Source organism: Xenopus laevis, chromosome 8S (assembly GCF_017654675.1).
Source record: "Xenopus laevis strain J_2021 chromosome 8S, Xenopus_laevis_v10.1, whole genome shotgun sequence".
In the NCBI taxonomy this organism is placed as follows: Eukaryota; Metazoa; Chordata; class Amphibia; order Anura; family Pipidae; genus Xenopus; species Xenopus laevis.
This window is the reverse complement of record NC_054386.1, coordinates 34,092,364-34,114,050: the sequence shown is the minus strand read 5'-3', so window position 1 is coordinate 34,114,050 and position 21,687 is coordinate 34,092,364. Positions and strand designations below refer to the sequence as shown.

The 21,687-nt window shown below is 43.5% G+C and overlaps 1 protein-coding gene across 5 annotated transcripts in view; it reads left to right on the top strand.

Annotated features, from left to right (window-relative positions):
* Positions 1-5,757: 5,757 nt before the first annotated feature.
* Positions 5,758-21,687, top strand: part of fibcd1.S (fibrinogen C domain containing 1 S homeolog) — a 38,677-nt gene continuing 22,747 nt past the window's right edge. The window contains exons 1-3 of one of the 5 annotated variants that reach the window (XM_018232052.2): positions 5,758-5,776; positions 9,107-9,241; positions 10,760-10,834. In XM_018232052.2, the coding sequence (XP_018087541.1) occupies positions 10,763-10,834 (72 nt within the window). In that variant the 5' untranslated portion in view covers positions 5,758-5,776; positions 9,107-9,241; positions 10,760-10,762. 5 annotated transcript variants of the gene reach the window in all.

The following is a 21,687-nucleotide window of genomic DNA, read 5'->3' as shown; positions in this document are numbered from 1 at the left end:
ATGGAACACTTTATCATAGGCAGAAGAGGGCACCGTGAGTAGCAACCGACACACAACTGTCCTATAAAACACAATCGTGCACATCAGTCAACAAACCATTTATGGCAACTTTACCCGCTTTAACCAGAGATCACTAAGTCAGCACATATAACTTAAAGATGTGGTTCCCAAAACTGTGGGGCTGGCTTCTCCTAGTGGGGTCTGGAATAGCGACTGGGTAGGGCGAGATTTGGAATAAAAATGCCTCCTTCGTTTCCTAGATACTTCTGCAAGCCCAGCTTGAAGGTGAATTTGGGAGAAATATGTGGCGAGATATTAGTCACTGTCCTCGAAATTCTTGGTTGAATTTAAAGAGGTGTTTTCATCTATGTGTAACTTTGTTATTAGGGATGCACTGAATCCTGGATTCGGTTTGGAATTTGGTTGAATCCGAGGTGTTTTTTGCTGGATTCGGGTTTAACCGAATCCAAGAGCGTGGCCAAATAAAATCTGTACCCTGTGTAACTGAAAAAGTTTACTTTGTGCGTGCATCAGGCATTTCCACATGCTGGCAATTTCCACCGGGCCTTAGGGTTCAGATTCATTTCATTATTCGGCCAAATCCATATTCTATGAAAAGCAGGGTTCAGTGCATCCTTACTTGTAATAAGCTAAGTGAGGACCCTGACCAATAGTTGAACCTCAAATTGAAAAGGATGAACCAAAAAAGTCTAAATCTAAATATTTAGAGAGGGGTTCTGGCCCGGCGGGGGCCCATGAGGGTCGGGGCCCACCAGGTATTTTCCTGGTGTCCCGCCGGGCCAGTCCGACACTGGATATATAGAAGCATTGGGGTAACAGTCACCCTGCTATAGTTCCAGGGGTACCCAGGGCACAAATACGCACTGACCCCACATCTCCCCCTAACTGGCCTTCAGGCTGGGCCCCCTTAGCTCATAACAAGGTTACAGATATATAGAAACACTGGGGTAACAGTCACCCTGCTATAGTTCCAGGGGTACCCAGGGCACAAATAAGCACTCACCCCAAATCTCCCCCTAACTGGCCTTCAGGCTGGGCCCCCTTAGCTCATAACAAGGTTACAGATATATACAGGGTCTTTTTTTTAAATCTAAATATTTAGAGAGGGGTTCTGGCCCATGAGGGTCGGGGCCCACCGGGTATTTTCCTGGTGTCCCGCCGGGCCAGTCCGACACTGGATATATAGAAGCATTGGGGTAACAGTCACCCTGCTATAGTTCCAGGGGTACCCAGGGCACAAATACGCACTGACCCCACATCTCCCCCTAACTGGCCTTCAGGCTGGGCCCCCTTAGCTCATAACAAGGTTACAGATATATAGAAACACTGGGGTAACAGTTACCCTGCTATAGTTCCAGGGGTACCCAGGGCACAAATAAGCACTCACCCCAAATCTCCCCCTAACTGGCCTTCAGGCTGGGCCCCCTTAGCTCATAACAAGGTTACAGATATATACAGGGTCTTTTTTTTAAATCTAAATATTTAGAGAGGGGTTCTGGCCCATGAGGGTCGGGGCCCACCGGGTATTTTCCTGGTGTCCCACCGGGCCAGTCCGACACTGGATATATAGAAGCATTGGGGAAACAGTCACCCTGCTATAGTTCCAGGGGTACCCAGCACAAATATGCAGTCACCCCAAATCTCACCTTAACTGGCTTTCAGGCTTCACCCCCATGCAGTCTAGTGTTACAATTTGGGGACTGCTGCCTAGGTTTTCCATTGGTGACATATATGATTAAGACCACTGACAGGGAGTGTGGGTTCTGTAATAGAGTGTAAGTTTTGGAGTCCATTCAATTACATATTCCACATTTGGTGGCTGTAATTTCTGAGCGGCTTATCTGCTTTTATATATAAACATTCCATTCTCTCGCTTGTGCAGCTGATGGAAATCCCCTCGTATTCAATCTGAGTGACAAAGGCTCTATAAAGATACAGTTTATATGTGCAATACTGTACAATTCTATTTATAGGTGATTAACCCTTTGCTAGAGGCTCTGAGACGCCAGATCAGCTCTTTCATTCCACTCCAATAACATTTTGGTTTTCAGGGTGAAAAACAAAAATAAGGAAATTTAAATAAATAAATTAGTAATCGTCCGGTTTCTTTATATTAAGGAGAAATACTTAAAGGGATTCTGTCATGATCTTTATGGTGTTGTTTTTATTTCTAAATTACATTGTTTACACTGCAAATAATTTACTCTACAATATAAAATTTAATTCCTGAACCAGCAAGTGTATTTTTTTTTTAGTTGTAATATTGGTGTGTAGGCGCCATCTCAGGTCATTTTGCCTGGTCATGTGCTTTCAGAAAGAGCCAGCACTTTAGGATGGAACTACTTTCTGGCAGGCTGTTGTTTCTTCTACTCAATGTAACTGAATGTGTCTCTGTGGGACCTGGATTTTTACTATTGAGTGCAGTTCTTAGATCTACCAGGCAGCTGTTATCTTGTGTTAGGGAGCTGTTATCTGGTTACCTTCCCATTGTTCTGTTGTAAGGCTGTCTGGGGGGGGGGGTGTATGTGATATCACTCCAACTTGCGGTACAGCAGTAAAGAGTGATTGAAATTTATCAGAGCACAGGTCACATGACTGTGGGCAATTGAGAAACTGACAATATGTCTAGCTTCATGTCAGATTTCAAAATTAAATATAATAAAATCTGTTTGCTCTTTTAAGAAAAAGATTTCAGTGTAGAATTCTGCTGGAGCAGCACTATTAACTAATAACAGTAACAATAACAGTATGCCTTTAAGAATTGCAGGGAAATTGAATTGTTCTGCTCGGCTTAGCTCGTAACGAGCACGTTGTTGTATTCTTGTGATTTATTACAGGAAGTGGGGCTAAATTACCATGATTTAGGTAACAGTTGTAGAATTTCAGTGATATGCCAGGGCCTTTTGAGTTTACTGTGCGGTGCATACAAATGCACCCGTGTGTCGCTCATTTCCATGCACTCATTGAGATAAAAGGTCTGCTTCATGTACTTTTAAAGGTACAGTCCGGTAAAGACCCAGTACGTACCATGAAAACAATATATTGAAGACAGGTATTGTTCTTGAAAATGCTGTATGGGTGTCAGGGTTACTGACGCTGGCAACTGCAAACAGAATGACAGTGAGGCTTTAGTTTAATTGCTGATATTTTTATGATTGCCTTTATACCTGATAGAGTGATATAGCCCTAGCAAACACACCTCTGTTTCCTTTTCTCAAACTAGGGAAGTTAGCAATCTAATTTCCCTAGACACAAGTCACCTACATGCTGTCTTTGACATGGGGACCCTGGTGGAAACTCAAAGTAACACAGGGAGAGTTTACGAAGTGCAAACAGAGCATGGGCTGGTTGGAATCGAACCCAAGACCATGCAGCTCTGCCCACGCTGAGCTGCACTGCTGCATGTCACCAAGATGAAATACTTAATCCTTCTTATACCTACCGATCCATTGGCAAGATTCCTGACGCACGTAGAACTGTACATGGAGCACAAGTGATGTACATGGAGCACAAAGTGATGCGTCAGCTGATTCCGTGTGTCCTACATACCAGGACAGTGCCCTGTGTGGATTCTCTGGGATGGAGTTTTTTTCAGAACTCTGGAACCAATATGGTAACTTACATCAGCACTGAGAGAATCTTCCCATCTAATCCCCTTTGCTTTTCAGCCTGACGATTGGCTGCAAGTCCCTCTGGTATGGGAAGATTTATAAACTGCGGAGGCTGCTGCACTCAGGTCTATTTCCCCTAAGGCAATTTCCTATTTGTGTTTCTCTTGTCCCTGTATAAAGAAGCTGCTACTATTTTTATGTTTCCCCTCAGCCACCTTTCTAGCTTGCCCTCTACATGGCTCTATCTGCCCCCGGCTTTATCCCCGCCATCCTAGGCTACTGGCCCTTCTCTGATCTCCGCTGTCAGCAGCTGTTGACAAAGCAAAGTTGAGAGATATTGGTTCTGTCATTCCGTCGCTCTGTGCTCTCTTTTTTGGGTGTCTTCTGCCCCTTCTCCCCCCCCCCCCCATTCACTTCCATTAGCACTGCTGTGTTATGTGTACATGTCAAGGTATGCTGCCTTCAGTATGGCACATCATGCACTGAGGCTTGGACACCATCCAGCTGTTTGTCTCCTAATTTAACCCTGCAGCCAAAAGGCTTCTCTGGTTCTATCGATGCACCGTGGCTATTGGTGCAATGGGCTTCAGCGCCCGGATGTAATGAGCAATATAAAGGTAAAGTCAGCTGTTGTATTAAATCCCTGCTGCAAGGATTTATCTGGATAAGCATCATACTGTACATCCATTAGGTATCCTAGGGCTCTGTGCAAGCCACGGGACCACAGGTTCCCTTCTTTTTCACAGTAATCCTTTGCCTTCATCTCTAGGTCTCACAGGCTGATGAATCACAGCATGGATATAGCTCTGTACCCCCACTGTGCCACATATATACAGTCTCATACCAGCATCACACACAATGGAGACAGGGCTTTATTTATTGCTGGGAATACCACCCTATTATTTATAGAAAGTAGAACTATTCAACTTATGGCTCTTCCCTACTATTCCACAGCCACACTCCCTTCCCAGAGACTATTATTCTAGTGTTACTATAGGCACCATCTCTCCCTACTATACCTGCTATCCAACAGCTACTCTCTCTTACCAGAAACTATTATCCACTGTTACTATAGACACCATTTCTCCCTACTATACCTGCTATCCTACAGTCACACTCCCTTCCCAGAGACTATTATCTCACTGTTACTATAGGCACCATCTCTCCCTACTATACCTGCTATCCCACAGCCACAGTCGCTTCTCAGAGAATATTACCCACTGCTACTATAGGCACCATCTCTCCCTACTATACCTGCTATCCCACAGTCACACTCCCTTTCCAGAGACTATTATCCTAGTGTTACTATAGGCACCATCTCTCCCTACTATACCTGCTATCCAACAGCTACTCTCTCTTACCAGAGACTATTATCCACTGTTACTATAGACACCATTTCTCCCTACTATACCTGCTATCCTACAGTCACACTCCCTTCCCAGAGACTATTATCACACTGTTACTATAGGCATCATCTCTCCCTACTATACCTGCTATTCCACAGTCACAGTCCCACTGCTACTATAGGCAGAATCATTGTGCAGAGAGAAGCTAACATTTATTAGTTTGGCATGCACTTTGGGCATAGCAGCGGCTTTGGAATGCCAAAAATGTTTGTTCTCTGTCGACAATAAAGGGTGCTGTAAAATGGCACATGCTCCCAGTGGAGCAAGTGAAATGAACAAACAAATTACAGAAAAGTCAACTGCTATAAATGTTACACAATGTTCAGCTGCCAGGGAGTAACAATGGGCCGTGCTTGATGGAAAGGCAATAGGGATCCCTATAACAAAAGGGTAGGTAGCACCAAATTAAATGCTACTTCTGGTGGATATAAGCCCTGGCAATCCGCAAGAATTAAAATAACATCCAAGCAAGTGCACTTATTTAATGTTAATATCATTAGGTGTGTCTATTTTTGCTGTTACTTTTATAATCAGTGTTTTCTCCCTTCTCTACTGGCACTTGTGTTAAACCCACTAATTGCTTTCCATGCAGCTCCACCAGACTGTGATGTGTTCTCTTCCTGCTTCAAAGTCTGCCTGATAACTGCCGCCTTTTTCATGTCTGGAGGGAGACGGAGCTTAGTTCCTTGGCATGGTGGGGGAACCTGCTCTCTAGGACCTGGCAGCTCAGTGGTACAGGTAGGTTAGTCCCCAAATCTAGACTTGGCACTGATCCACTTACAAGTTGCTAGGGTGGTATTGCAGGCAAGTCAAGTGTTTATTTGTGCCCTAGGTTACCCCAATGTTTCTATATATGTCTGTAACCTTGTTATGAGCTAAGGGGCCCAGTCTGAAGGGCAATTAGGGCCAATGCATAACCCATATCTGTCCCTGCAGCAGCCCTTCCAGTATGACTATTCCACTCGCTATGTTGATATGATGCCGCACTTCTGATTTCGCCGGTGCTTTTACATCCCCTTTAAGAATGGAATCAGCTATGCCATCTTGTGGAGTTACAGTCGGGGAAATGATTATTATGTGGCTCTTTCTGCCGTTTTGCTCAGCATTTGATGGAGCAGACAGAAGCCCTTGAGAAGTCCCCATTGCCTTGCAAACTCTTTTGCACCTAGTAGCTTTACATGATAATATAAAATAAGTGGAGTTTTATGGCTCCTGCGTAGTGACTGATAATGCATTGCAGTGCAGGCAGTAAGTGCAGGTTCCAACAGATGAGCTTGTAAAGAAACATGGGCAGCTGTACATGTGTGGAAAGGAGAGACGTCTTTTAGTCACTGTCAGACAGTTACAGATTAAAGAGGAGAGTGCAAGCTCGTGCTATAAAATAGATAACAATTCATTTATCCACTGGCTAACATAAAATCCTTTTGTCCCCAGGCTTTGTTGCTCTTGTTCCATCTCCCCAACACAGAAGCCCTTTGACCTTTTTTTACCTTGTCTGGCCACCTCACTGGCCACTTGAGGGCGCTGTTCTTTTCTGCACATCCAAGAGATGCACCACCGGGTTTATGAACCACCTGTATTTATTATTATGAGTAACTTTGTCTGTTATTATGATCTGTTCCAGTTCTCATACTCTTGTGTGGAGGGGCCTAGATCCTTTGTAGAGAGAGGGTTATCTGTAACCTTGTTATAAGCTAAGGGGGCCCAGCCTGAAGACCAGTTAGGGGGAGATTTGGGGTGAGTGCTTATTTGTGCCCTGGGTACCCCTGGAACTATTGCTGTGTGACTGTTACCCAAATGTTTCTATATATCTGTTATCTTGTTATGAGCAAAGTGGGACATTAGTTGCATAAGTAGGATATCCATTTCAGCCCAAAAACCAGATTGCTATTGGGTTTGATTTTTTACAGTTCTGTGGCAAATAGAGGCCAGACTGGCCAGTCCTGCTCGAGACCCTTTGTTTGGGCCCATAAGACTGTACGTTAAAAAACGGTACCATTTTGCCTATTCCCATACTCCAGTGGTTCCACAAAGCCTTATTCTTTCTACCCTTGTGGATGGTTTCTATGAGTGTGAGCCTCAAGGTCAGCATGCATCCTGAGTGCAACCAACTCTCCTGCAGGCAGGTGCTTTTAATCTTCCACGCCTTCCATTGGGTGTTGGTCCTGCTCTCCCTTGCTAATGGAGCTCTGTGGCCTGTGCGCTAGTGGCCCGCTTCTGTGTGCACAAGATTACAGGAGCTCTGAATGACTTGCCTTTAAGAAAAGAATCCTCTGATGGCCGGATGCCTCATGATTCAGCATTCCCCCTCTGTAATTTACCACCACATAACATGAAATGCAGCACAGGACAGAGTCGAGGCACAGGAGGGCTGTGTTTAACTCCTTTATCCTTTCATACGATAAACAATGGGAGCTTTGGCACACTTTAGGCAGGGTATTAACCCTGTCCAGTAATGTTCACTGATAATTGAAGGGGCATGAGCCGGCGAGCCGCACTCAGCTAGGAGAACCCATTATGGATTTAAACCGGCAGTGCTGAGGTTAAAAACTCCTGTCAAAGTGATCAGACCATGGGCTCTCACTGCGCCTTTCATTTGGGGGGGTGGCGGACCAGCTCTCCTTGGACACCCTGCTCTCAGTGGGATCAGGTGGGCAGCACTGGCAGAGAGGAGAGGTGGGCGGCCTGACAATCAGAAGCCTGCCATGAGTCTATTACCTCCCCTTCAAAAGATGAGGGAGGCAAGTTCTGTTATGGTTTCTAAAATGATTTATCCCCTTACAGGCCACTGGACTCAAAAGAAGTATGATATTGCCCCTGACTGCACTCTGCTAATACAGGGATTGCTGGGTTTGGTGCTCCCTTCCCAGAATTCCAGTATAACAGCACTCATTGTAATTCGCCATACATTTCTGCACCCAGAAACTGCCACAAGGACTGCACTGGTTAGTGGGTTGGAAAACAGGCAGGAAATGGCCATGCACCTACACACTTTACCTCTGCCACCTGATAAAGACAAGATATATACAATGAATTGCACTCTGTGCTGCCTAGTGTTTGTAAATTAGCCCATGAGAAGCAGAAGGAATTGTATCGCTCTTGCTGTGGATAAGGGGTTAAAGAGAGGCTAATAACCATAGTAGAAGGAAGAGTATAATTGTATAAAATTTTGCTGTGGATAAATTATCCCACTTTTAAGTATAAGGAATTATATAGCTGTTTCTGATAATGAAGGGGTTAAAGGCAAGCTAGTAACCCAAGTACAAGTATATGGATTTGTACAGGGATAAATGAGTCAATGGAAGTATTATTCCAGGTAGAAGAATAAGCAATTGTATAGCTCTTGGAATGGATGAAGGGGTTAATGGAGGTATTATCCCCAGTAGAAGGATAAGCAATTGTATAGCTCTTGGAGTGGATGAAGGGGTTAATGGGGGTATTATCCCAAGTAGAAGGATGAGTAATTGTATAGCTCCTGGAGTGGATGAAGGGGTTAATGGGGATATTATCCCCAGTAGAACGATGAGTAATTATATAGCTCTTGGAGTAGATGAAGGAGTTAAGGGGGTATTATTCCTAGTAGAAGGGTGAGTAATTGTATAGCTCTTGGAGTGGATGAAGGGGTTAATGGAGGTATTATCTCCAGTAGAAGGATGAACAGTTGTATATCTCTGTCTGTGGATGAAGGGGTTACTGGGGAGTGTTATCCCAGTAGAAGGATGAATAGTTGTATGGCTCTGGCTGTAGGGGATAAAGGCAGCTGTTAGCTCCAGTATAAGTTGAAGGAATGCCAGTGCAGAAGGAGTTAATAGAAGGCAGAGCAGCATTGTCGGTGTCCCCATTAGCCTGAACCCAACATGAGCAATTGTGCGGCTCTTATACAGCAGCTGAGGGTTATTATGCTCAGAGCTTTGTAGTGAGGAGCAGGGACACATACAAGTGCACTAGTGAGATGCCACACAAGTGGGTTGGCTGGTGGGCCGGGGGGTGCAGAAGAGCCGTGTTGCTAAATGACTTCTCTGACTAATATCACTGTAATTGACAAATCTATAATCCCTTTCTCTCCAGCTCGGCATTCATAGCTGCAACGCCCCCTACCCATTCTGTGCATCTGTGCTCTCAGACACAATCCTGCCTGGGACAGCGACTGAGCTGGGGACATGGAGCCAGCGGTGTGGGTGCCCAGTGTAGCACAGTAAGGAGGTAGGTGCTTAGTGTCATGATCTATGTATGTACCCCCTTGCCCACCCTGCTTGCCATGTGCATGTCTGCTCTGTGCCGCCAGCCCCCCTGCCCTTTGCATATGCAGCAGAGTTATGTTGTGCAGCTGGGGGGGGGGGGCTGGAGTTACCAGAATATCAGATGTGTGGGGGCAGCACCAGCATTGGACAGGAGCTCAGGTTCCTTCTCATTAGACTTCCACAGCAAAGCAGATTAAAGATTTGGGAATTAGCATCTGAGGTTGCTTTAGGCAGATTAAACAATAGGTGCTGGGGGGGTCCAACCCAAAGAAGGAGAAGTTGAGGGGCAGCAGGAGATTCAGAGAAGAGAATAGGGAGAGGGCAGAAAAGAAAAGACATGCACACATATATATACTGTATATTGAGAGAGGGGAGGGTGACAGAAGGATAGGGCAGTAGAGTGCCTTCCCAGGGTGTCCCATCTGATAAAAGAGCCAGTGACTGGGAAACAGCCGGACAGTGCTTGGGGAATTTAATGTCTAGGGAAGAGTTGGAGGAACCTTCCTGGAGAATATGAACCAATTAGGTGAGTGCCGGGCAGCTACTGACCTGTCTGTTTGTCTGTCTATTGATTTACGTATCCCATTGGCTGTATTTGTGGCATCTTATCTACCTGCCTTGTCTTTGTCTGCCCGACATCTCCCACCCTCTCCCTCTGCCCAGAGGTGTGTGTGTATATATATATATATATATATATATATATATATATATATATATATATATATATATATATATATATATATATATATATATGTATGTGTATATATATATATATATGTATATACACACAGAGACAGGGATTCCTAAGGTGCCAAGCTCCTGGTGTGCAAGAGTTAACATCTCCCCAGTGGCACCATACAGCAGCAATGCCAAGCTATCTGCCTGGTAATTACACTGACACCTCTGTATGGGCTCCATGCGCGTCCCTGCATCCTAGCCCTTATCATTGACTAAGTGATGAATGTTACTGATTTGTCCTACTGATATATGTGTGTGTGTGTAACCCCTCGAGGTGCCGTGTGCCCATGCCATGCTGCAGTCTGGCTCATCTCTATGCAACTCAAAGGCAAGGATTATTCATATTATGTGGCATGGCTTGTATCCAGTACAGAGAATATCGGGGCTTCTGGGTCCCAGGGAGCAGGAGAGGTGGGGTGCAGGAAGAACTGGACTTTTAAAATAAATAGGTTTTTGGGGTTTAGCAATAAAATTATTATGTATATATAAATATGACATATAATGTGTAGTCCTTATGAACCTGCCATTGTGGAGAAAAACAATGCACTGTATACTGTGTATATATTTATATATATTTCAGAGCTGCACCTGGCTGGGTTTGCAGGCACTGAGCGTGACCGCATTCCACTAGCCAGATGACAAGTTCATTTGCCGGTGCCACAGGCACGCTCCGTCTTTCTTTCTCTCCCTTGTGCCTGTTGGTGTGATCAGTCCTGGTAATTTTATGCTTTTGTGCCTGCAGAAAATGGGGAGTGACCGGTGGAAGAATATCAGAGGGACCCCCCAAATGGAGGACTCTGTGCAGGAGAAATCCCAGGTAAGTGTGAATGGGTAGCTGCTCTTGTACCTTTGTATGGCTGGGGTGGGTTTATGATAGTTGGCTGTATAAATGTTATTTCCTTTAGAGTTGTTGTTGTTCTATCAGGGGGTCCCTGAATAAAATGCAGATATAAAGATTGCTCTTGCATGTGTGGGACCTGCCATACTGATCACTCTGCCTTGCTGAATTATCATCCAAAGACTCCAATGAAGCAGCGCCACCCAACTGGGGGGAAGGAGAAACTAAACGGGGGGGGGGCTTGAAATCCAGCTTGGATTGACAACAGACTCAGTACAAAGCACATCTCTCGGCTGTTTGTTGTACTCAGCAGGAAAAAGCCATAGAAAACATCGATTGCTTTCAGAATCCATGATAAAGTCTCATTAATGCATAGCTGGGGCTCTAATGACTTGGCTATTCATCTGGGTACTGACAAGTGTTGGGGACTGGTGGGGAATGCTTTTTTTCTGAACTACAAATCCCAGCATTCTTTGTTTTCATCCAATTGGCTTTTTATTATCTGTATTTTGTATTCCCTTTACGCAGACGGGAACATAAATTGGCTTTGTTATCCCCTAATACAGGGATTGGCCACCTTGGGTGCTCCATCTGCTGCTTAACTGCAGTTTCCAGCATCTATCTGCCAGCGTGGATGACTGCCGCTTGAACTGGCAAACTGAAGGGCACCAGGCTGCCTTTCTCTGCTCCTATGGGAGGGTGCCTAATCTGGCAGGTGAACAGGCTCATGGGTTGAGCTATAATGTATTCATTCCAATTACCCCATCATATGGAGCCTCCAAGGTGGGCAGCTCAACGGATGTAGTAGGGACTGTCCCATAAATAACTGACCCCCCACCAAAAATTGTATTTGTACAAGGCACCCCCATTTTTTATAAATTAAAGTGTAGCCGCTCTCTCCTATTTACCAGTGGATGAGCAGCTCATAATAAAACATCTGTGGGTTCTGCACAAACCTGATTCATGTAATAACAGATTGTAGATCTGCATAAGTGTCACTGCTCGGCTGCACTGTTGTACTTCTTCCAATGGGTGTGAGATCAAGCACCGGGTAGATTCAGTGTAAACACAGGCAGAGGATTTAGTCTCTGACCCATATATGTTTATATATAATTATAGGTTCTCCAATGGAATTCTCCCCAAATGCAACTGTCACCCTCCTCCCCTACCTGTGAGTGAGGGACTCATAGCAGCATTACCCTGTGCAGTGTATACTCATAGCTACATTTACCGCAGTGAGTATATACTCATAGCTGCAGTACTCTAATGAGTAAGCGCTGCAGTATATACTTATGGCTACATTAACCCCAGTAGGTGAGTGTCTACTTATAACTACATTACCCTAGAAAGTGAGTGAGTGCCGTGTTACCGTTAACTTCCAATTCGGTATATAGTAAGGACAGAGTGCACGCAGGCATTGAATGGCAGGCTAAAATATTAAACAGGACAGGGGTTGAGTACAGAGAGAAGCAATAAAGAGAAGGCTCATTAATATTCAGCATCACAATTAATCAGTTTTACGGCTAACGAGAGAGCATTGCAGTTTCACAAGGCAGAGAGGCAGAAAAAGGCTATAGGGATAGAATGTCACCGGCACAGCGCCCCCTAGTTGTGTGCATAGGAAGTGTGCAGGGGGAAGTTGTAGTAAAGCCTATGAAGGGGCGGAGGACAATCCTTTTGTGGTACACTAGCTCTTTCTCTTGGAGAAAGTTACCAGGGGTGTAACTACAGAGGAAGCTGATCCTTCAGTTGCAGAGGGGCCCAGGAGGAATAGGGGGGGCCTTGGGCAATTTCAACATATATTGGTAAAACAGGACAACCTCTGGATATATTGGGGCCCCAATATTAATTTGCTGGGCCCAGTAACATCCCCTTGGATCCCCCTCTGGCCTAAGGGGTGGATGTGTGTTCCACATCCTAGCTAGGGTTGCCACCTTTTCTGGAAAAAAATACCGGCCTTCCTATTTATTTATCTTTTTTCCCTATTAATAACATTGGGATCAACCATAATTTTTACCGGCCATGCCGGTAAAATACCGGTCAGGTGGCAACACTAAGCCTAGCACACCTAGGAACCAGTAGTAGTGTGAACAGGGCTAGGGCACCCTGGAATGACAAGATGCCAGTGTTGCTCAAGTAGCAAAAGGTAGTTGGCCAAGCTTCCGATCTGCCCAAACAGTGCCCAGTAATGAGGCACAGCCTATAGTTTTCTGAGTACTTCCACAGATCCTTCTTATTGATATTGGACTGCATTGATCTCCTCTTTCAGTAATTCATTTATTTTTTGATTTAAGAACTGCTGCCACCAAACTATTCAAGGGGAACAATCACTATTATAAACAATACTGCATTATTATTTTTTCTTACACTTGTTTAAAAGATATCTGTCCCAAGGCCTTTTTCTTTAGTAAAATAAATTATTTATTAATATTCACATTAAAAATAAGATACATACTGACCCCAAGAAGAAATACCTGCGGCCATAACCAGTCATTTGACTGTAAACCCTCCACTAGTCTGTTATAGCACCTTTTAGCACTGGCGCATGACCTGTTACTAGTATGGAAATGCACAAGGAAAACTCAGTCACCGAGTTTATTAGGATGCGCTTGCACAGGCTCAGGATACAACGTGCACTGGTTTGGTTTATGGTAGGTTTGTGTTGTTCCAACATGGAGTTGTGCAGGAGCAGGGTGGGAGTATGGAGAATGGGGTATCCACATCAGTATAGTTACTAAAGTATGGGCTAGCCAAATTACAGCAGTGAATAGTACTGGAGGGGGAATAGGCAGTGGAGTTGGAAGACATTATGAACTGGGTGGTTGGTGCAGGTACAGAAGTTGATTCTATAGGAATGTAGGCTGTTTGGTGTTGATAACGCAGGGAAGGTAGAGGTTAAGTGCATTATTTTTTTTTACACTTGTTTATATGTTTATTGGTATATTCCTCAACCAAACCTGTTTTTCCTCCTGGCTGCAACCTACACAAGCTAATATTATCAGTCACTGACACGTTTTCCCTGTTCTGATTGGCCAGTTGCAGCAGGAATGAGCAATAGCGGCTGTTATGTAAAGAGCTGGTGCCGTTTATCAGGTGGGATAGTCACCCATGGCACATTACCCATATCCCCATTGTCCGATCAGTCATCACCAACACCCTCTGCCACACTCAGGAGGCTCAGAGGTTAAATCTCATCTCAACCGCTTCTGCAATCCTGTTGAAAAAGATGACAGATAACTCTGAAGGCTCAGATTTACAGTGTGGCCTTACAGCAGTCAGACCCCATGAAGAACAGGGCAGGGCTGTAGTTTCAGCAGGCGGGCTACGTTTTGAGAAGTCTTGACATAAACAAACCGGCAGATGTCACAGGTAATAAGAATGAGCGCTGGGAATAGGCTCAGGACAATATTGGATACATAAATAACCTGCTAAGTTTGCACAGTCCGGTGTAATCGGCAATGGGGGTGGGATAGCTTGGCAGCACTCATCTGTCAGTTGTAGCTGCCATCTATCTCAGAGGCGCACCAGTCACACTCAGCCACATGAAATAAGTCCCTGCCACAACAGGCAATGTGCCCAGCAATCTGGTGGCATCAGCGCAGAACAGGTTAAAGACATACCTCAAACAGCAAAAAGTCCGGGCATTCAGAGATTTCCATAAGGCCACAAAGCTAAAAAGTCAAATAATTCTTTAATTAAATCTACATTTGAATCGTTATCATCTTCATAACCCCTATGTGTTTCATACCCTAGGAGCAATCATAATGGGCTAGATTGGCAAGATAAGTATTTATAGAAAAAACATGCGGATAGAGTCTTAAAGACTCTTAGTGTCCCTTACCACTAATAAATCTACATATACTAAAAAAGGTGTGATCACAGCAAAAAGAAGGGCATACCAAACGTACAATGGAAGGGCACAAACGTGTGCATAGTATATTTAATATTCCAGTCTCTTATTCAAAAAAATTTAGAATTAAAAAAAACTAAAAACTATACTATATAAATGATGAAGACCAATTGAAAAGTTACTTATAAATGGCCATTCTATAACACACTAAAAGCTAACTTAAATGTACCTCTATGTGCCAGGCAGGCAGCTATGGCTGTCTGTTGGTTCAATGCCATGCTAGGGCAAAGTGTGTCCCCTAAAGTGCACCCTGGATCCAAGATGGTATCCAATTTCTCATTCATTCGAAGCATAGGAAGATGGGTTTTTTAAATGATTTGTTTGTAAGACTGGCGTTTTTCCTGTATAGGGAGGTAACTGTTTTATTAGCCATGCATTCCAAGCTGGTGTGAAGTGGTAAGATCAGTAATATTTATATATTTCACAAGTTTTTTTTCTGGGTCTTTACTCTGAGCACTAGAAAACCTACAGGTATGAACATAGAGTTTGGTGTCTAATGCTACTGCTCATTAAATGTGTGGTTGGAGCTCTGTTTACAATCTGTTTACAGGTGGATACATTCCAACATGGAAATTTAAGCTGCTGATTCAGGTTATTTAGACAGACTGGGCAGTTTATCTGCCTGTGTATGTGGCCCTTCAACAGGCCTTCCCAGTCGATATCTGGCCAAAAATCAGCCAGCTCTCAATCAGGCAGGTTTGGTTTTTCAAATTGAGGACTCACAAGGACGATCCTTGTTCCGATTTTTCGTATCCCATTCATTGTAATACGATCGGCCTTGGGGCCTGTAGAGGGAAAGATTTGCTTGTTGACCTCACCAAACAAGCGAATCTTACAGTGTTTGGTCACCTTACGGCACGAAAATCATAGGGTTTATGGAGGGGTTAACTGTTTTAATTTAGCTTTGAACACTTTTTAAATTTGTGGTCTTTGAGTGCCTGAATGCCCACACTTTTTGTTGTTTTCGGTTTTCCACACCCTATGCTGAGGATAGTGTTGCTTCATTTAGCTCCATTTGTGCCCTCTTTCCTTTCCTAAAGACACAAGTCCCCATGGCTTGCTAAGTGATCAGAGCCTCACCTGACGTCTTTATTGCTTTCCTCCCCATCTTTATTGTTTTTGGAACTTAAAATTAGATCAGACACTTTGCTTATGTCTAAGCGCTTCGGCCAGGGATATTTATGGGAATATTTCCTATAACGGGATTTGTTTTGTGTTCTGCTATATTAATGTTTAATGGGGAAGAAATACCTGCGAAAAATTCCTATATCAAAAGATATCTGTCCCAAGGCCTTTTTCTTTAGTAAAATAAATTATTTATTAATATTCACATTAAAAATAAGATACATACTGACCCCAAGAAGAAATACCTGCGGCCATAACCAGTCATTTGACTGTAAACCCTCCACTAGTCTGTTATAGCACCTTTTAGCACTGGCGCATGACCTGTTACTAGTATGGAAATGCACAAGGAAAACTCAGTCACCGAGTTTATTAGGATGCGCTTGCACAGGCTCAGGATACAACGTGCACTGGTTTGGTTTATGGTAGGTTTGTGTTGTTCCAACATGGAGTTGTGCAGGAGCAGGGTGGGAGTATGGAGAATGGGGTATCCACATCAGTATAGTTACTAAAGTATGGGCTAGCCAAATTACAGCAGTGAATAGTACTGGAGGGGGAATAGGCAGTGGAGTTGGAAGACATTATGAACTGGGTGGTTGGTGCAGGTACAGAAGTTGATTCTATAGGAATGCAGGCTGTTTGGTGTTGATAACGCAGGGAAGGTAGAGGTTAAGTGCAGGTTGGATGGAGTTGGTTGGGTGCAAGTTGGTAAGTGTTAGTAGAACCAGGAATTTGGTAGAAAGAGGTTATAAGCAGATTGGTAGGTATATTTACAGCAGAACATGTTGTAGTAATAGGTTAGGTGCAGATTGGTGTTGTTAGCTGGGACTTGTAGTGTAGTCACAGGTGTGTAGGCATGGGTGTATGATGGGTGTAGACATACTAGAGCAGTAAAGGTGTGGGGCAGATTGGTTGGAACAGGTGCAGGAGTCCTGACTCAGGAGGCAACAATATGCGCAGGATTTCTATGCGAGTCAGAGACAGGGATCCATTGTGCACTGAATTCGGTTTCATTACCCCTTTATTGCTAAGCACACTGAGGGGCACATTTACTTAGCTCAAGTGAAGGAATAGAATAAAAAATACTTCAAATTTCGAAGTATTTTTCTGGCTACTTCGACCTTCAACTACGACTTCGAATCGAACGTTTCGAACGTTTCGAACTAAAAATCGGTCGACTATTCGACCATTCGATAGTCAAAGTACTGTCTCTTTAAAAAAAACTTCGACCACCTACTTCGCCACCTAAAACCTACCGATCATCAATGTTAGCCTATGGGGAAGGTCCCCATAGGCTTTCTAGCCAATTTGGGATCGAAGGAAAATTGTTCGATCAATGGATTATTCCTTCGATCGTTCGATTGAACGAATAGTGCTAAATCCTCTGTGTATGTATCATATAGGGTTAACAGATACACAGTCACCCCTTCCTGCCCCAGGGTGCGTCACAGGATGGCACTGCTTTGTTTCACCCAGTAGCTATAGCAACCTTTGTACTTCTTGCCTTACTATTCCCATCCACATACTAACTATCATTTGCACCGTGGCTGGAAACAGCAGTTATTGCCTCAATAAACATTAAGGTTCCACGTAAGTGCATGGAGCAACGTTGCCAGTACTCAGAGTAACTCTTGTGTGCCCTAGTTGCTGGCAGAGGAATAGTACACCTGGATGCTATAAACTGGCAGCCATTGCCGATAACACAATATATCATATCCCGGAGCCTTATTAGCTATTAGTTATTGTGGCTTATGCTACATTGTTTCTGGAGTCAGAACAGGTATTACACTCAGTAGCTATTATTTATTTAAAAATCAGTTTGAGTATATTTCCCCTTTAAAGGGAAGCTAAAGGTATTGTGCCAATGTGCCAGTTCGATACAATGACATAAACAAGCCTGTAATAGGCGAAGGCTGGCACACTCCACAGCCACATTTGGATTGCTATTGAAATTCCCAACGTTCCTTATCTGAGATAACTCGTTTATATCCTGCCGTTCCGTGTTGTGGCCCCATCTGGGAGTGTTAGAGCTTTCCCAGGATATTATACAACCTCGAGAGCTATCAACAAGGCCACTAACCCCTATTATCACAGCCTGTGGCCCGTGCGTACTTAGTGTCACTACCCACAATCCTTTGCACTTCTGCAACTTAGTCTGCATGAATTTTGTCCTTATTCAGGCGCATTATTTATTCTATTGTGTTGCCTTCTCCCCATCTCTTATAGTCAACCCAGGTTAGGTATTAATAAAAGCGAGTAAAGTGTTCCACCATTAGAACTAGGACTCACCTTTTCCATTCCCAGTAAAGAAACCCTTTAATATCTATATGTTTGTGTGACATCCCATCAGTGTATTCCGGATACAGTCTGTTTGCTGCGGATGGTGGAACATGAATACTTGATCAGCTGTTGTGCTCCGAGTAATGGAACCTACTGGTCTTGGATAGGCTTGAATGTGGCCTCATCTCCGAGATTGTCATATCTATATCCTCTGCTTATAAACCGTGCCTACCTGTGTGCCCTATTCTGCAAAAGCTTATTTCTCTGCATATTTGTGTGTGAGCAATACCATGCTGCCTTCCACATTTTCAGATATAGTAGGGAGAGACGGTGTCTATAGTAACAGTGGATAATACTCTCTGGGAAGGGAGTGTGGCTGTGGGATAGCAGGTATAGTAGGGAGAGATGGTGTCTATTGTAGCAGTGGGATAATAGTCTCTGGGAAGGGGCTGTGGGATAGCAGGTATAGTAGGGAGAGATGGTGCCTATAGTAACAGTGGGATAATAGTCTCTGGGAAGGGAGTGTGACTGTGGGATAGCAGGTATAGTAGGGAGAGATGGTGCCTATAATAACAGTGGGATAATAGTCTCTGGGAAGGGGCTGGAGCTGTTAGTAGCAGGTATAGTAGGGAGAGATGGTACCTATAGTAACAGTGGAATAATAGTCTCTGGTAAGGGGCTGGAGGAGCTGTTAGTAGCAGGTATAGTAGGGAGAGATGGTGCCTATAGTAACAGTGGGATAATAGTCTCTGGGAAGAGAGTGTGACTGTGGCATAGCAGGTATAGTAGGGAGAGATGGTGCCTATAGTAACAGTGGGGTAATAGTCTCTGGGAAGGGACTGTGGGATAGCAGGTATAGTAGGGAGAGATGGTGCCTATAGTAACAGTGGGATAATAGTTTCTGGGAAGGGACTGTGACTGTGGGATAGCAGGTATAGTAGGGAGAGATGGTGTCTATAGTAACAGTGGGATAATAGTCTTTGGGAAGGGAGTGTGACTGTGGAATAGCAGGTATAGTAGGGAGAGATGGTGCCTATAATAACAGTGGGATAATAGTCTCTGGGTAGGGGCTGGAGCCGTTAGTAGCAGGTATAGTAGGAAGTGATGACTACATTAGTACTGGCTAAACCAATCGTGCAGGTGACTTCAACATTTGGCAATGTCAGTAGAACACCTCAGATTTAATTGCAAATCTTTTTCCTTTTGATGAATTTACATGTGTGAATATTACTTGTGTGAGCTGTTGTCATAGTGATGGTTGTTGAATCACTGATAATAAATGCCAGCTGCCATTTTGATCTCCCAGAGATTCTGGCTCTAAGTCACCCTTATCTGTAGAGCTCGGAAGGAATGCAAAATTTAAAGATCAGTGAACATCACTGCAAGTGCAGCAGTTTATTTAGAGTTCCGGTGTTCTCTTTCCAACCACCAAAAGTCCTTTTGTCATAAAGATGAATGAAAGAAATATCAATGATTTGACATCACAGGGAATATCTGTGTAATTGAACAATATATATATATATATATATATATATATATATATATATATATATATATATATATATATATATATATATATATATATATATATATATATATATATATATATATATATATACTGTATATATATATATATATATACAGAAGTCCAGAGAAAGCACTCACGGCTATGACCATCAGCCGTGTATCAAAATATATTTATTCATGCATGGTGCATCAACGCGTTTCGGCTCACATGGAGCCGTCGTCATGTGAGCCTGTCTTCATCCTGACGACGGCTCCATGTGAGCCGAAACGCGTTGATGCACCATGCATGAATAAATATATTTTGATACACGGCTGATGGTCATAGCCGTGAGTGCTTTCTCTGGACTTCTGTTGACTTATTTTGGTTAGCACCCGGCGAACAACTGGAAGATTGGTGAGTGCCGTTTCACTATATATATATATATATATATATATATATATATATATATATATATATATATAGCTGCAAAAAGAACCGCACTCACAGGACTTGTTCCAAGTGTAGAAAATAGGATATCTTTATTTATTTTGAAATAAAGATATTCTATTTTCTACACTTGGAACAAGTCCTGTGAGTGCGGTTCTTTTTGCAGCTCTATATGATATTTCTAACCAGCACCTGGGCAGTAACTACCTGAGGATTTTTGAGTGCACCGGTAGGAGAAGGAATGTTCTGGACACACAATAAATAAAATAAATCATAACAAGGTTACAGATACATAGAAACATTGGGGTAACAGTCACCCTGCTAAAGATCCAGGGGTACCCAGGGCACAAATAAACACTCACCCAAAATCTCCCCCGAACTGGCCTTCAGGCTGGTCCTCCTTAGCTCATAACAGTTACAGTTATATAGAAACACTGGCATTAATGTTGCCAAAACTACCCCCATGATGTCATCACCTTGTGATTTGTTGGTTAGCAATGATGATGCAATAAGTTGCCTGTCATCAGCAATGTGCTACACTTTATACTTTATCCTGCTATGACACTAGTTGAAAGTGATAAAAATGTGGGCATTTATTAGATGGGCAGCAACATATGACATAATCACCTCTGTGCCAGTTTAACAAATGACCTCCAGGTTGTACTCATCATCCAGGTTGTACTCATCATCTTTATTCATTGGAGAACTTGGAACCACTGATGATGACACTGATGTCTACATCTGTAATGCACACATTTTCTCCAATATCTTCCTGTGGATTACACTGCATTCTGTCATTGTTTCTATGTTGTTCTTGTGCTGGGTTCTGTTAATCCGCCCTTGAATATAGGGTTAGTCAGTAAGCCTATTATTTTGGTGTTAAGGATCTTCCTCTGTATCACGCAGAGATCCATTCTTCATATGTTCAATACTTTTGTCTTCAGTCTCTATTCTCCAGGGTTGAAATTGTCAGGGAAACAGCACTTTTCTAACACCTTTCTAAGCGTATTTGAACAGTTTCTTGGGTGAGCACTAAGGGCACAAAATAGTCCCCTTAGTGCCTACTTGCATGTTGGGGCACCACAGGCCGCTCTTTATTCATGGTGATCTCCACTATAGAGCACAGGAAAGTCACTACGTGTGGAGGGCAGGGTGCAAAGTGTAAAAACATCCTCTTGCCTTTGCTAACAGACAATCTGTAATCTGGTTGCTGTAATTATGAACTAATGAATGTCCCTTACATTGCCCTGAGATTTTAAGTTCCCTCGTCGACTGATCCCTCTGGGGGTGGATTTCGTTAGGGAGAATGGGGACTTTCTTCTGAGGTTAATCTAAAAATGACACTTTATGCGAGGAGAGTTTAAAGGCTACAATCTACTTTCTAGCAAACACAGAAAGAAGTAGCTGGTTAATTACAGTTCTGCCTCTGTGTTTTACTTGACCTTTAATGGGGGGCACTTATGAAATAATGAATGCTGTAGGGGCTGCATTAGAATATCAATGCTCGGCGCACATAGCTGCTTGATTGCAAACCTTTTTTTTTCCCCTGGGATAAAAACATAAATG